Consider the following 17,132-nt stretch of genomic DNA (forward strand, 5'->3'; position numbering starts at 1 on the left):
TTTCATCTTGGTGATGTCATCGGAGCACTCAGAGATCGTGTGCTCCATCTCCCTGACCGTACCTTTTAGCTCAGACATGGTAGCATCAGTAGCAGTTTTATCATTCGCCAGCTGTGTTTTCACTGCTTGCAGGTCAAGCTTGATAGTAGACAAAACCTCGCCGAGGGAGTCTTGGAGTTCCTTCTTAAAAATATCAGCAATGTCTTTCCGTAGCGAATGTCTTTCCGTGTGAGATATTTTGCGCAGTCCAAAGTAAAACTTTCCAACACAAAATACTACGGAGTAAGATAAGAAGGAAAAAATAACCAAAAAGCACAGAAGAATAGCAATTTTACTTGAAATCGGCAGGAACCTCCAAACTCACGTTTTACTCCATTAAGGCTCAGCAACGCCACCCTGTATTAATTGACTCTTAACATTGTAATGAGATTGTGCTTGCTCAATGACAATCTTTTAATTATCTACTAATCTTTTAGTTTGAATGATTTTTGGATTTTTGGATTACCTTTTAACCCTTATCTACTGCGCAGTGTTGGACTCCTTTTCCCTGGAGCTATCCTTCAAATCCATAGGCTACTACTGTAGCTTTTTTTGCATTGTTATTTGCTTTCGGTGTTATTACAGAATACTGTTCAGCTTTTTTAAAATGAGGTTTCTACATTAAATATTAGAGCCTAAGTGGAAAAGTAGCTGTGACTTAGTCAGTCCTTCCTATGGACTCTTTGGCATGCTTCCCTCTTCCCTACACTTCCCTGTACTTCCCTACAGTGTAGCTGACAGTAAATAAGGAATTAACCTAAGCCTCCTGCTTGAACTGTGTGCTCATGACTAGGATAGGATATTTTCTGAGGACATGCGTGATGTAAACAGTTTGAGAAACACTGCCTTAGCACAAGCAGCAGCATCAGAAATCATCAGCATGCTGCATTGATCAAATACCAGATAGTTATACACATAAACATAAACATTTTACTTATACTTCTTTCTCCAAATATTACTGTCCTAGCTCTATGATGGGCCTAACGAGCAAGGTCTTCTGATTGGTACATTCTGTGGATACACCCCTCCGCCAGCCAACAGCACTACAAGCTCAGCCCTCACCATGGTCTTCAGAACAGACTCCTCTGTGTCTATGTCAGGCTTCCAGATGATGTGGTACCAGAATGGTAAGAAAGAAATGTCTTCTAAACAGAGACTTGTACTTGTTTCATCTTTCATCTTTGTCAACAAATTTGTGATACTGCAGTTCTCAAAATCTGATGAGATTCTTCTGATTGAAGATTAAGTACTCTATTGTTATGAATAGATCTTGGCATAAATCACAAAAAAGATAATACATGCCTAGCATGTTTGGCTTGTACCCGTTGACTTTAGCAATTTTGTAGCCAGATCTTAATCATAAATCTCCATGTCTTTTTTTTCCAACAATTTTATAGATTAATAAGGTTTTCACCACACAGTTGTATTGTTAATTGTACAATATGTGAGATATTTACTGTGTTTAATCATAAAATTAATATGATGTGTCATCAACATGATCTATTGAAATACAAGCTTCTTGTATTTCTTATTTTGAAATTGTCCTTGACAGACTGGGCCATCTGTTTGGGTTTTTTTCTGTTTTGATCTGGTCTGATAACTACATGGCTCATGCCGAAGCTCCGGGTTGCCAGTTATACAGCCATGGAAACAAATAAAGTGAATCAACAGAGTGAATGTTAGATTCTGCCCAACCTAAGAAGCTTCATGAGCAGACATGTGGTAAAACACAGTAAATATTGGAGATGATTTTAAAGATAAAGACGTTTAGAGCTCAAAAGTCCTCTATACTGTAGTGTTGGTGTGGAGGACTTGGCAGGTAATGGTGACTTTTCCATGTTTAAATTCATCAATTAATTCCAAAGACACTACCTACAGCACCGCTGTGAGAAGTTATAAAGTCACTGAGTTCAAGTATTGAAATCACATCACGTAATCATCATTGGTAAACAGCGGGAGCTACTTGGCTAGTTCTTGCCCAAGAAGGAGGCTGCTTTCCCGGCGGAAGTGAACTGTAGAGTCCGTATGGAGGATTGACTGGGTCACAGAGACTTTCATCTCTATATTTACAGATTTTTATCTCAAAGTTACTAAAACAGTTGTGTGAGACCTTTATTTTACTAGAGGAGGTCTAGTGGGGTTTATACTGAACTTAAACACTGTAAAACATTAGAACGTTGTAACGTCACATTTCTTCCTCTCTCGCCCTGTATATATGTGTGTTTGTGTGCGTCTCTCTATCTCTCTCTCTCTGTAATGACTGTTTTACCCGCCAGATCTCACAGAGGTTTATATCATGTGCCTTTAGCAATTGAAGTGAGAAAATATCACAGAACCAGGGTTGTGCTTGTCAATGCCATTACTGTGGCTCTCTTCCCACTGGGACACATGGAAAGTTACCAGGAGACACCAAAGAGATGAATGTAGGGATTCAGGAAAATAAAATCCCCTCTGCCTTGGTGTGCATCCCTACAGGTTGTGGTGGGGAGTTATCTGGTCCCAGTGGCTCCTTTACCAGCCCAGACTACCCCAACAGATATCCAGAAAACAGGGAGTGTATCTGGTATATCACCACATCAGCTGGCAGCAGCATGACCCTGACTATCCTTGAGTTTGATGTGGAGTTCCACCAAGACTGCAACTATGATGTGCTTGAAGTAAGCTATGGTCTTATTTATCTTCTTGGTTTTGGCTAAACACACTTAATGTCTTTTGTTAGTGTACAGTGCATAGTTCAAAATTGTTGTGTTGATGCAAGTACTTATTAATAGTTTTTGGGTGATTTGTGTAGTTCATCATGTTTTGTCAGAAATTTACATGCATTTCATGAGTTCTTTGAGCAGAACTCTATCCAAGTGAACTGCATAAGTATAGGGGGTCATCACAGACTTTGTCAACTGGTGTAATCTCAACCACCTCCACATCACTGCCACCAAGATGAAGGGGATAGTGATCGACTTCAGGAGGAAGACAACACAGACCACACCAGTGAACATCCAGGGATTGGATATCGAGATAGTTGGAGCATACAAATACCTGGGTGTTCACCTCAAAAATAAGTTAGACTGGACAACAACAACACAAGGTCCCATACAAAAAGGGTCAAAATCAGGTTATTTGGAGTGTGCAGGGCTATGTGAAGTAACACTGTTATAAGCTAACTGTTATAAGCTAGTTTATCTTTCAGTTGTTTGCAATAAACAAATCAAACAACAACAATTTAAATAGCTCAAGAAAACTAATATTTCAGGTGGCCTCTCCAAATTCAACACAAAATGCTACTTTGAATGACTACTGCAGTTTCAAAATGATTCAACCCCTTTACAACAAGCGTCTTTAGTACTTATTAGAGCACTGTTTGCTGGTATGACCTGCTGTAAATGTGAAGCAGAGCCAGACACCAGCTTCTGGCAGCATTCCTGGAGAATATTACCCCATTCCTAATGGGCAATGACCTCCAGTTCACTAATGTTCTTGGGTTTGCATGCTGCGACTGCCTTTTTCAAACCCCACCAGAGATTTTTGATGGGGTTCAAGTCAGGTGTGTAGCAACCGATAATGTAATAAAGTACAGTAATGTAATACCTGCCAATAACGTAGTCATTTTGGCCATTTTAAATGGCCAATAACGTAATAACCAGCCAAAATGTAATTAAGTTTTTGAGCCAATAACGTAATAACATTTAGCCAATAATGTATTGGCTGGTTATTACGTTATTGGCATAGCATTAAAAAAAATGTTATCCGATAATGTAATAATACATAAATAGTTTTATTTCTTGGAAATAAAATATTATTTTGCAGTTTTTGTGCAGTTTGCTCATCAAAAATAGATATAGTGGATGGCATAGTCGTTTGGTTATCTAACATAACCTCAGTTCTTAATATGAGCAAGGTGTCTCGCTATGGGATGCAGCCTCCTTCAGCCCTGATAGAAGCATTTATCTCAATCCGCCAATTCTGATTGGCCGGTGAATGTGTTCATCAGTGCTGCACCCTGTAGTCCCATCTACTATATATAGTGTGCGCGGATAACATTCCCCTAATTCAAAACCTCTTCTCACCTGAGAACTTATCTCACATCAGAGCTTTTCACTAGCTTAAGTGTTCACCAGACGGATCTTTGCTAGCTTCCGTCACTGGACGCAGTTTTGTGCGCTAGTGTTGTGCTCTGGCTTCTGCCTTGTCCGTTCATACCAGACCGGACTGGTAGGTATTCTTTTCCGACCCCTCCACGGCGGAATTCCTCTCGGCTCCCCTCCACAGACGCTTGAGTTGGTCGAACTAAGTTAGCACACCAGCTACCCCCTCGACCCCACGCTAGCACACCAGCTAGCCACAACCCTTTTCTCCACTAGCACTCCAGCTTGTTGGCGAAATGGAGACCACTAAGAATCTTCACACCAGAGGAGATTCTCGGCTCTGTTGCTGTGGGAATAAAATTTCAGGGAGGGATGAAATGAATGGTAAATGGACTGTACTTATATAGCGCCGACCACTCAAAGCGCTTTACACTACATATCTCATTCACCCCATTCACACACATTCATACACTGATGGAATTGGCTACCGTGGTGCCAACTGCTCATCAGTTTGAGGATCTAACCATTCATACACATTCACACACCGATGGCACAGCCTTCGGGAGCAATTTGGGGTTCAGTATCTTGCCCAAGGACACTTCGACATGCAGACCGGAGGAGCCGGGGATCGAACCGCCGATCATCTGTGGACGACCCGCTCTGCCTGTGAGCCACAGCCGCCCCGCAGTACCTGGGGGTGCCTGGGGGTGCCTGGGGGTTAGCCCTCGAAATTCCCGGGTCCCGTGGACACTGCAAAGTGTTCACGGTAAAGAGCCTCAGACGCAGGCTAGCCCGCCAAGCTAGCCTCGCGGACCGTGACCCGCTTCTCCCCACCGCTGACCTAGGCGCAGCCGCGGAGGAACTGCTTTGTGACCGGCTGTCCCTTTCGGGGTTCAGCCCAGGAGACAAACAGCTGATCGCTCCTCCTGATGTTCTGTGTTCTGTCTATATAAGAGTGCACAGCTCGAACCGGACACAGCATGTGCGCTCGCTGCTCTCCAGGAGAAGCGGCGAACGCTGCGAGCTCAATCGGGGAACATGGACCCACCACCTTAGGTACAAAGACTGGGTTGGGCTTCAGAACCATACGTGTGTTCCCCGGTGCGAACTGAGCGCACGCAGGGCTCACAGAGAGCGCATGGATATCGCTCACTCGCTTCGCAGAGGCGAGAGCCAGTAACAGCACCATCTTAAGGGACAGGTGTTGGCTCCAGCAATGGCTCAAATGGAGGGCCTTTAAGCCCCTCCAAAACCACCACTAAATCCTGCGGAGGTATTAGTGGTCTGGAGACAGGGAAAAGCCTACGCACGCCCCTCATAAACCGGCACACCAAAGGGGCCCGCTGTTTTGTCCCCAAATCCTATATGGCAGGCCACTATAGCCGCCAGATAAACCTTAACCGCGGAAAAGGCTTTTCCTTTATCAATCAGGTCCTGTAAAAACGACAGTATCGCTGGCACAGAACACTGAAAAGGGACGTGGCCTCGTTCGAGACACCACTGCTCAAACACTCCCCACTTAGAGTCGTACAGAGACCTAGTGGATGGAGCTCTGGCGTTTTGTATAGTGTTAACCACACTCTGCGGAAGCCCAGCAGTGGTCAAACTGAGCCACTCACGGGCCAGGCCCACAGTTGCATTCGCTCCGGGTGCGGGTGGAACCTGGCCCTGGCCTCCTGTTCTGACTGCGCCAGCAGGAGCCAGTCGTCCAAATATGTGGCCAGCCGTATGCCCCAGCGTCTGAGCAGGGCCACAGTGGCCTCTGTGCACCGTATGAAAACCCTCGGGCTGAGAGACAGGTCGAATGGGAGCACACGGTATTCGTAGCACCCCCCCCGAAAGGCAAATCGGAGATATCGTCTGTGACGGGGGTAAATGGGAATGTGGAAATACGCATCTTTCAGATCCGCGGACGAAAACCAATCGCTCGGTCATACTAGACGCAGCAGTGCCGCATGTGTCAGCATCCTGAATTTGTATTTTCGCAGAAATTTGTTCAGGGCCTGCAGGTCCAGAATAGGGCGGATTCCCCTTCCCCCCGTTTGGGAACAAGGAAATATCTGGAGTAAAAACCTGACAGACTCTGTTTGGGAGATACAACAGAAATGGCTCTTTTTTCTAACAGAGAGAGGATTTCCTCCTGTAAGATTCAAGCAAATTCTCCCTGTGCTCGTGACTGTATTACGCCGGAGAAACGAGGAGGTATCCCTGAGAAATCGTGCATAACACCCACGGTGAAGCTGCAGTTGCGGTTCCAATTTTCCCACTTGAGAGAAAGAGGAGAAGCGCATTGCACCCCCTGCTCTATCACGGTAGTCCCGACAGCGGTGCTGAGGCTCCCCCTTGCAGTAGAGCAGGGAAATAACCTCTGGGCATCGCCGCAGGGCCTGTCGCTCTGCTCCCCGGGGATGGTGATGCCCATCCTGGGGGCAGAGCCGCAAAGGGCTTGGTGGCCACACTGCTTATAGACAGGGTATTTTTGTTCATTTTGGCTTTTTTTGCTATCTGCACCCTTGGCTCGTGGCCTGGCTATGACAGATTTCTTTTTTTTTTCATACGTTTGGGGACATGTGTGTATCTGTGTGCTTGCGGAAATTTTGCTCGGGGCGCAACAGTGCAAACCTCCGAGGTGATGTCTCTACTCCCGCAGACTGGCTCTGGGGTGGGCAGCAGCGGCGTGGGACGCACACGAAAAAGCCAGAATGGTGGGTGCCTGCATAACGGGGAATGGCAGGATGCTCCACCTGGAGAGAGGAAGGCTGTCAGCCTGCTCTCTTCTTCTTCCTCGCCTGGGGGACCGAGGCCGCGGCAGCCGGTGGCGGCGGCAGGATTACGGTCGGGGCGGGAGATTTTCTGTGCCAGCCAGCTCCGGGCTCCCTCCTCGGCGGGAGGGGCGGGCCGAGATGCTGCGGCCGCTACGGCATCTTGAAATGCGGCGGCTGGGAGGCAGCTTGAGCAAACGATTTGCGCTGCACTGGAGGTGAAGTCGTGGGTGCTTTTCGAGGGAGACAAAGTTTCAGGGCTTAGTTGTCCTTCTTCTTTGCCTCACATCGCTGCTGCATCGTGGCCAATGCAGAGCTGAAAACACCCTCCGGGACAATTGGCATATCCAGTATGTCATCCCGCTCCCTGTCAGTCAAGTTAGCGAGGCTGAGCCATCTCGCTCGCTCCTGAATGACGAGGGTCGCCATCATCCTGCCCGTGGCATGGACTGAGACGCGCTGGATGCGGAGGGACAAATCGGCGATGACCGCCATTTCCTCCCACGAGTCGGGGTCCTGCTCGTCAGCGGATGCCCCAAACAGCTCTGCCTGATAGGCAGTGAGGATGGAGAGAGTGCTGAGAGCCCTGGCCGAAAGGGTGGCTGCCTTATACGCTCTCTCAGCCAGTGCAGACTGGAACCGCTCGGGCTTGGTTGGCAGCACTGGACGCCTGGAGGAGGCCGCAGATAGCTGGCTCGTGCTGCCCGGGGAGAGATGCGTAGCTACGGGGGCTTCCACCGGAGGCATCGAGAGGAGACCCTGGGCTACCATCGCCTCGCAGTCAAGGGATGCTGCGCCCGGGATGGGACTCCTGTTGCTGTACGGGCAGTTTTTCCAAGTTTTGGACAGCTCGGCCAGCAACTCGGGGAAGACAGGAAGAAGCTGTTTTACTGCACTACAGGCCAGGGCAGTTTTTCCAAGTTTTGGACAGCTCGGCCAGCAACTTGGGGAAGACAGGAAGAAGCTGTTTTACTGCACTACAGGCCAGGGGGAGCCGCTTGCCTTCGTAGCGGGACCGGGTGGGCTCCGCTACTGCAACCGGCCAGGGGACCTCCAGCTTCTCTGCCGCACGTTTGCACGTGCTGAGCAGGTCCACATGGAGAGCTCACCCCATATGAGGAATGAGGCGTCATCGTCATCCTCTGTGAGGCCAATTTCCAGCACGTCTTCCTCGGGAAACGGGGGAGCTCGGAGCTGCTCGCACTGGGCGGCCCAGTCGTAGCCAGTCACTGGAACTTCTCTGGCCATGACCTCGTCTTCCTCCGCGGCTGCACCTAGGTCAGCGGTGGGAAGAAACGGGTCACGGTCCGCGAGGCTAGCTTGGCGGGCTAGCCTGCGTCTGAGGCTCTTGACCGTAAACACTTTGCAGTGTCCACAGGACCCGGGAATTTTGAGGGCTAACCTGGCGTGGTCAACCCCCAGGCAGGTACTGCACACTGGGTGGGTGTGCCTCCCTGAAATTTTATTCCCACAGCAACAGAGCCGAGAGTCTCCTCTGGTGTGAGGATTCTTAGTGGTCTCCATTTCGCCAACAAGCTGGAGTGCCAGTGGAGAAAAGGGTTGTGGCTAGCTGGTGTGCTAGCGTGGGGTCGAGGGGGTAGCTGTTGTGCTAACTTAGTTCGACCAACTCGAGCATCTGTGGAGGGGAGCCGAGAGGAATTCCGCCGTGGAGGGGAGCCGAGAGGAATTCCACCATGGAGGGAGCCGAGAGGAATTCCGCCGTGGAGGGGTCGGAAAAGAATACCTACCAGTCCGGTCTGGTATGAACGGACAAGGCAGAAGCCAGAGCACAACACTAGCGTCCAGTGACGGAAGCTAGCAAAGATCCGTCTGGTGAACAGTTAAGCTAGCGAAAAGCTCTGACGTGAGATAAGTTCTCAGGTGAGAAGAGGTTTTGCAGATGGGACTACTGGGTGCGGCGCGGATCAACACATTCACCAGCCAATCAGGATTGGCGGATTGAGATAAATGCTTCTATCAGGGATGCAGGAGGCTGCATCCCATAGCGAGACACCGAGTGAATATTATGAAGAAGAATGTCATATTCATTCAACAAGGGTATGCACTATGTAGCACTCTCTCTCATTAATTATGGTTGTAAGAGCGAATTTGAGAATTATTTGTTGTACAAAATCTTTATTTAGACTATTGTTTATTTGCTTAGATATGTAAATTCATAATTTGATCTATGGAGGAAAATTATTTAATTCATTACTGTGAAGTGTATATGGTAGTTAGATCACTTGGCACAGTGGAATGTGCTAGAATTCAGGAAGAGAACAGTGGTCATGTGACCTGCATGTTTGCTTAGTGTTAGATGAAAAAGTCTAATCAGTCTAGTTATTACATTATTGGCATGTTATTACATTATTGGACATTATTACATTATTCGTTGCTGCAAAGTAACAGTGAGGGCCACTCTAAACTAAGCTTTATTGTTCTGTACAGTACAGGTTAGGGTTAGGGTGTCAGGTCCAGTGCTAGAGGAAGCAAAACAGCCCCAAGCATTACAGAGCCACCGCCATGCTCCACTGTAGGCAGGGTGTTCTAGTTGACCTTGAGTCTTTAAAAACAACATTTTCTCTGCAGTCACTAAACAGTTTGATCTCCAATATGCTACACACAAACTAAATACATACCTGTATAAACGAGGCATCTAAAAGATCTATAAAATACAAAAATTTTAGATAAACTTCCGTCAAAATACGTCTGGCAAAAAAAGACCTATGGGTAGGCTCAAAACTCCCCTTTCCTTAAAAACAGTAGGTTTTAAAGATCTGGCAGGCCAAGACCACCTTTTGTGTTTTGGACAACACAGCTACAGATATTAATGCATTGGATTGAGAATGACTTTAGATTTTTGTTAAACTTTGTGTGATAGTGGCTTAGAAGATGGGTTGACCTGGTTAGATGTGAGATGACAGTAACTGTACATGGTGATTTACCTAAATTCACAGTATTCTATAATGGGGTGGATGCCAAGAGGTTTATATATATCTTTAGGGTAATAGAGTTGTTTGCAAATCTCGCCTGGAAAATGTCCCTACAACAGAACAATAGAATAGGAAACTGAGACAGGTGTACATAATGGAATAAATGACAACTGATAATTACAAATTATATTTTTGTGCATAGACGGACACCTGTAATTGTATTTTGCTCAAAAGAAGAATGATTTAAAGACATTATCTTTACACTCTTCCTTTTACTCTATTTTTATTAATCAATTAAAATACTTGGGAGAGCTTTGTTGTCAAGGAATGTCTTGGATGGTATGTGATCCATGTATTACCTATATAGGAATATTAAATAATATCTTAAATGATGATGAAAATCAATAATATGTAATAATATGTTAAACAGCTATTAGCTATGTTAAATAATTTACATTTTCTAATTGAACACTGTAAAGTTTTAAATTGTTATTAAATCAGGGTTTCTATAAGTAACGTATTGTTAAATAATGCAACAAGGGACGAGAGGAGGGATCCCTCTCCCAGGACGGACAGACGTGCAATGGATGTCACGTGTACAGAACAAATCAACACAAACATATTATACAATTACAATGACTGACAAAATGACAATGAATGATAAAATGACCACAGTAGCAGATATGGTAGCAATAATGACAGTAATAAATGTGTAGTGGTTGTCGTGCAGGATCACAGCAGCCACGATCCACGAGAACCTGCTGGACGATAGAGCACAGAAACTCCAGGGAAGTTTGGTTAGTAACATGCATTAACGAGACATGTATGTCCACAGATGGTAAGAGGGAGGGAGAGAGAGAGAGAGAGAGAGAGAGAGGGGGTTTTCGGTAAGGGAGATGTGACTGCATCTACAACCAATACCGTGCCTGGCTAGGCATAACCCGGGGATTAGGGGGAGTCCCCCGGCAGTCTAATCCTATGGCAGCATAACTAAGGGATGACCTGAGCCAGCCCTAACTATAAGCTTTATCTAAAAGGAAAGTCTTAAGTCTACTCTTAAAAGTGTTGACCGTGTCTGCCTCCTGAACCCAGAATGGTAGTTTGTTCCACAGAAGATGAGCCTGATAGCTGAAAGCTCTGGCTCCCAGTCTACTTTTGGAGACTATAGGAGCTACAAGGAACCCAGCATCCTGAGAGCGCAGTGTTCTAGAGGGGTAGTAAGGTATTATGAGCTCTTTTAGATAAGATGGTGCCTGACCATGAAGAGCTTTGTAAGTAAGGAGAAGAATTTTAAATTCTATTCTAGATTTGATGGGTAACCAATGCAAGGAAGCCAAAATGGGAGAGATGTGATCTCTGATCTTCGTTCCTGTCAGAACACGTGCAGCAGCATTCTGAATTAACTGCAGAGTCCTAAGAGACTTATTAGAGCAGCCTGATAACAAAGAGTTACAATAGTCCAGCCTTGAAGTAACAAATGCGTGGACTAGTTTTTCTGCATCCGTTTGAGAGACAATGCATCTGATTTTAGCGATGTTACGTAGGTGGAAGAATGCAATCCTCTAAATTTGTTTTATGTGGACATTAAAGGACAAATCCTGATCAAAAACAACTCCAAGATTACAGTGGAGCTGGAGGCCAGGGTGATCCCATCTAAAGTAACTAAGTCTCTAGAAAGAGAGTTTCTGAGGTGTTTGGGTCCAGTTACAAGAACTTCAGTTTTGTCTGAATTTAACATAAAAAAAATTGTAGGTCATCCAACTTTTTATATCCTTAAGGCATGTTTGGAGTTTAGTTATCTAATTGGTTTCATCAGGCTTGATCGATAAATATAATTGGGTGTCGTCAGCATAACAATAAAAATTGATAGAATGATTCCTAATAATGTTCCCTAAAGGAAGCATATATAAACTGAATAGAAGTGGTCCAAGTACAGAACCTTGTGGGACTCCATGACAAACTTTGGTATGCATGGAGGATTCATCATTGACGTGAACAAACTGAGATCGATCTAAGAAATACGACTTAAACCAGCTTAGGTTCCTTTGATGCTAATTTTATGTTCCAGTCTCTGTAAAAGAATTTGATGGTCAATGGTGTCAAATGCGGCACTAAGATCTAACAGGACAAGTACAGAGATAAGTCCTTTGTCTGATGCCATTAGGAGGTCACTTGTAACTTTGACTAATTCGGTCTCTGTGATGCACTCTAAATCCTGACTGAAAATCCTCAAATAGACTATTGTTATGGAGAAAGTCACACAGCTTTCTCAAGTATCTTAGACAGAAAGGGAAGGTTTGATATCGGTCAGTAGTTGGCTAAGACCTCTGGGTCTAGAGTGGGCTTTTTAAGAAGAGGTTTAATTACAGCTACCTTAAAGGACTGTGGAACATATCCTGATAATAAAGACAGATTAATCGTATCCAATAAAGAAGGACTAACTAGAGGTAAAACATCCTTGAGCAGCCTGGTTGGGAGGGGGTCTAAGAGACAGGTTGACGGCTTAGCTGCAGAAATGATTGAAGTTATTTGATGAAGGTCGATGGGAGAAAAAGAGTCTAAATACATATCAGGTTTTACAGCTGTTTCCAAACTTGCTGTATCACAATGCAGATCAATGCCTGTTGAGGGCAAGAGGTGTTGGATTTTGTCTCTAATAGTTATAATTTTATCATTAAAGAAGCTCATGAAGTCATTACTACTTAGACCTAAAGCAATAGATGGTTCAGTAGAGCTGTGATTCTCTGTTAGCCTGGCTACAGTGCTGAAGAGAAACCTGTGGTTGTTCTTATTCTCCTCTACTAATGAAGAGTAGTAGGCTGCTCTGGCATTACGGAGAGCCTTCCTGTATGTTTTGAGATTATCTTGCCAGACTAGATGAGATTCTTCCAGTTTAGTGGCACGCCATTTGCGTTCAGATTTACGTGTCTCTTGCTTTAATTTACGAGTCTGCTGGCTATACCATGGTGCTAGCCTTCTTTGTTTAATTGTCTTCTTTTTCAGAGGTGCAATAGAGTCTAGAGTTGTCCGTAATGATCCTGTAGTACTATCAACAAGATGATCTATTTGTGAGGGGCTAAATGAAGCAGACAAGTCCTCTGTTACAGTTAGACATGGCATTATAAGCATACACTAGGTCGCCAGAGGTTAGATTTTTCTTAAACAACACAATCCACTCTAACCTAGCTGCTGTTAAGTGCTCAGTGCTTTTTTGGCAAATGTATGTCTTGCTAACTGCCTCGTCTTTGTTAAAGAGCAGTACAGACCCACTTTCCTAGTTTTTCTGTGGGATCTTTTGGCAGCAATATCCAAAAGGGGCTATCCATATCTTAAACTCTGACCCATAGCACTTATGTGTAATGTGAAGACAACTCAACTGAAATAATAGCATGTCTACTACTTGCTACTCTAAAATATAAAAAATATTTTGCTTTGTTTACAGTTTTTGTTTGCCACATAATTCAGTGCTATTTTGTACTCTGAGTGAGGGGTGGTGGTATTGTATTTACTGATAAATACTGTATTGGCCTAAACAAATGTAGTGTGCAGTGTAACTGGTAATCTTATATTATTTTAAAATGATGAACACCCATGGGCTTTTTGGCTTCCACTCAGGTGTATGGAGGCCCAGACCTGTCGGCTCCTCAGCTGGCTAAGCTCTGCAGCACCACATCAAGCCCAATGCATGTCTCCAGCACTGGTAACTTGCTGACCGTCCGCTTCAAGTCTGATGCCTACGTCAGTGGTCGAGGTTTCAATGCAAGTTGGGCTGAAGTCCAGGGAGGTAAGTGGATAACAAAAGTCAAAACCATATGCAATATTTTTCAAATCATTTTTTTTATTACAGCTTTAACTCTTAGATGCATAAGTGGGGTCAAAAATGACCCCATGGGTTGTTATTCTTCAAAATCTTTAAAATTAAAAGTTTAAATATTTTCATATTCCAGGTATTCCTCATAAGACATGTTTGTGACATGAGTCCATTTGCATTTTTTTTTATCTTTTCATTAATTTTAAGAAATTGCAGGTTTTGTATCACTACCCCACTCTTCCATAAGTGGGGTCAAAAATGTCAATCAAATCAATGCGGTTTTGCAATAACATTTTTTTCATTTTGGTTAGAGATGATATATTTTGTTCAACAAAAGAGTAATTTCATTTTTGATATGTTTATTTTCCACTTTTTATTCACATTTTACCACATAATCAATCAATCAGGTATCAAAACATATTTATGTGTCCCTCTGTCTGTTGGTGTGATATGGAGGACGAACAGAGAACATTCAATAGGTCTGGGGACCATAACACTGTCCACACATATGTACACAAACATCAAACAAACATCTTCTCTCTTCTCACTGTGTGCAGCTGTCACAAACTACTAGCTTTTGGCTGTGACCATTGCACAAAGTGGTACTGCATTTCCAGCAGCAATTGGTGGCTTTGCGATCTTTTTTTCTTGGACACAACTGGCACTATGTGCTTGTCTCCTGTGGCTGGATCGCAGCAGTTTTTGTCACTCCACACCTCCCCATTTCTTCAGTGATGTAGGTTGGTTGACAGGGGAAGACATCCCAACCCAAACCTATCTCAAACCCATCCAGAAGAATCTGGGGGAAAACACTGTCCATCAGTTGTGCAGTGTATTCAGACACACACAGACTCGCAACATCACCACCGACAACTTCTTCACCAGTGTGCTTCTTGCAGAGCATCTCCTGGAGAAGGGTCTGACTATTGTGGGAACTTTGTGACAGAACAAGCCAGACATCCCTCCAGTCATGAAGGCTTCCAGGTTCAGGGAGGTCAACAGCCCTGAATTTGGGTTCAAACCCCAACAAATTATATATCAAAACGTGTGTCTTGATCCCGAATCCGTGCTATTACCTTTATAAGAGATTTGTTTTTCGTGAATTTATTCTGGAAAAACTGCAAAGAATTTCGTATTGGAATGAATGGGAAAGCCCGAAAAAAAGAAATAATTCAACAGACATTTTCAACAATGAACTGCTCTCGCTTACTTTCACCAAGAGACTTCATTTAAACTTTAAAACGTAGGTACGCTTGCCTTCTCTTCTGGAATTCACTACACTCATCGACAGCTTACCGTTTTTAAACTATCAAGGCTTAAAGTTGAGCAGGTTTTTAGTCAAATTTCTGGGTCTATAATGGTGTGTACAGATGTAGCAACTCAAAAGTTCCCGTGTTTCCGTGACGGGCCCGTGACTGGTCCTTGGCTGGTCCTTCACAGGTCCTTCACAGGTCCGTGACGGTAATGTAATCCCCCGCGATGACATAGTCAGTGAGACCCCGACTGGAAATGCCCCTAAGTCGTCTGTGTGAAAACCAGCTGCAAGGCCTCATATGTCCACGGGGAGGATCAGTGTGTTCCGCTCTCACCGTAGACTGTATAAAGACACATCACAGATAGGCTGAACAGATACGAACAGATACGCTGGGGTGAGCAGGTGAGCCGATCAGCTGAGACAGAGGCAGGTGAGCCGATCAGCTGAGACAGAGCACAATCATGGATGTGGCTACTGGTGAAAAGGATCATCATGATCAGTTCATATCGCCCCCCAGAGCACCAAGTGTTCCGCGGATTGGTTGATGGAAAAAAAAAAAAAGTTGTGATAAGATAACACTGAGGCAGTGCTGTAACCGCTTGTATCTGCAATGTCACGCACAACAACAACATGCCAACATGAACTTGTTATTAAAGAAAACTCTGCTCATAGTGTCTGTTTTTGGTAACTGTTTAAGAGTTATATCTGTTTGATGCTTTCTGAAGCCAGCAGTATGAAACACATTTGATTTCTGAGTATTTATTCCTCTGAACGCCATAGTGGCCATATTGATAGTACAGTATACAGTATGATGGATACTGATGTCCAGCTGTGGCTTTCACTACATGCAGATTAGGAGCAAGCGAGAGAGAGAGAGAGTGCGCGAGCGCGAGAGAAGAGACTCTTCAGTAATTATGTAAGGACAGAATAGCCTAGATGTTGTTGATTTGATAAACAGTGACATGTTAGATATAAACACCATACAAGATACGAAACCATCAAACATATATTTAGGAAAAGTCACGGACTGAGAGACCTGTGGTTTTAATGCAAACAAAGTTATTTATAAAACAAAAACCCAAACAGTCATTCTTGTGCTATTTTGTAATTGTGTTTAATCTGACGTTCACTCATTCACTCATTTTGTGCTGACGTGTGTGAGCTCATAAACTCTCAATGTGTGGCCATGAATACGGATATTATATATATATATATATATACACACACACACACAATACACAACATATTTGGGGCAAATGTAGTCCCTCAGCTGCGTCTCGGGATCAGCCTTTTGGGGACTCTAAATGGTGTTTCACAACAATCAAACTGTGATCAAATATCCAACAGGAGGTATTATTAGTGACGAGTGCCTACGACACTCGTCAACTACTCACAGAGCTAGCAAGCTCTGGGAGTAGTTGACGAGTGCCTATTGTTCTTCTGCGTGTTTCATGGCAATATTATTAGTGACGAGTGCCTACGACACTCGTCAACTATTGTTCTTCTGCGTGTTTCATGGCAATATTATTATTATTATTCATTTTCCGCCCTTTTTCGAACATGAATGCGGCCCGCAGCGGTGAGAGGACCCCAACAAATTATATATCAAAACGTGCGTCTTGATCCCGAATCGAGTGCTATTACTTTTCTAAGAGATTCGCGTGTTTTTCGCGAATTTATTCTGGAAAAACTGCGAAAAATTTCCCATAGGGAATGACTGGGGAGGCCTGAAAAAAAGTACATTTCAACAGACATTTTCAACAATGAACTGCTCTGGCATACTTTAACCGAGAGACTGCATTTGAACTTTAAAACGGAGGTATGCTTCCCTTATCTTCAGGGATTCACAACACTCATCGACAGCTTTTACCGTTTTTAAACTATCAAGGCTCAAAGTTGAGCAGGTTTTTAGTCAAATTTCTGGGTTTATAATGGGTGTGTATGTGGCGGAATGTTTGTGCTAGAGTGGATGACATCATCAGCTAGAGTGAGGAGCAGGGAGAAAAATCTGTGAAAAAATAAAACGTATTTAAATATCGTGGCCTCAAATGCCCCACTACAGACATGATTATCCCCTCAAATGTAGGAAAATTCGAGGTGATCGCAGCGATAACACTGTTGAAGCTGTCTCTTTTATAGTTTTGGCTCCATACAGGCCAACTGATCGAGTACTCACATCCACAGCCTCATTCACTGCCATGTTAAAATAGGAGGGACATTTTCTTAAGGAAGGCAGAAGTAACGTTTCTC

The 17,132-nt window shown here is 44.3% G+C and overlaps 1 protein-coding gene across 1 annotated transcript in view; it reads left to right on the plus strand.

Annotated features, from left to right (window-relative positions):
- The window catches only part of LOC109141136 (cubilin-like), a gene marked incomplete at its 3' end in the record, with an annotated part of 39,312 nt that extends 25,712 nt beyond the window's left edge, over positions 1 to 13,600 (plus strand). Inside the window, exons 11-13 of the mRNA XM_027276374.1 lie at positions 1,007 to 1,166; positions 2,515 to 2,696; positions 13,432 to 13,600. Coding sequence (XP_027132175.1) covers positions 1,007 to 1,166; positions 2,515 to 2,696; positions 13,432 to 13,600 — 511 coding nt within the window. The remainder of the gene's footprint in view (positions 1 to 1,006; positions 1,167 to 2,514; positions 2,697 to 13,431) is intronic.
- Positions 13,601 to 17,132: the final 3,532 nt, after the last annotated feature.

The sequence above is a fragment of the Larimichthys crocea genome, unplaced genomic scaffold, assembly GCF_000972845.2.
Source record: "Larimichthys crocea isolate SSNF unplaced genomic scaffold, L_crocea_2.0 scaffold361, whole genome shotgun sequence".
NCBI lineage: Eukaryota > Metazoa > Chordata > Actinopteri > Sciaenidae > Larimichthys > Larimichthys crocea.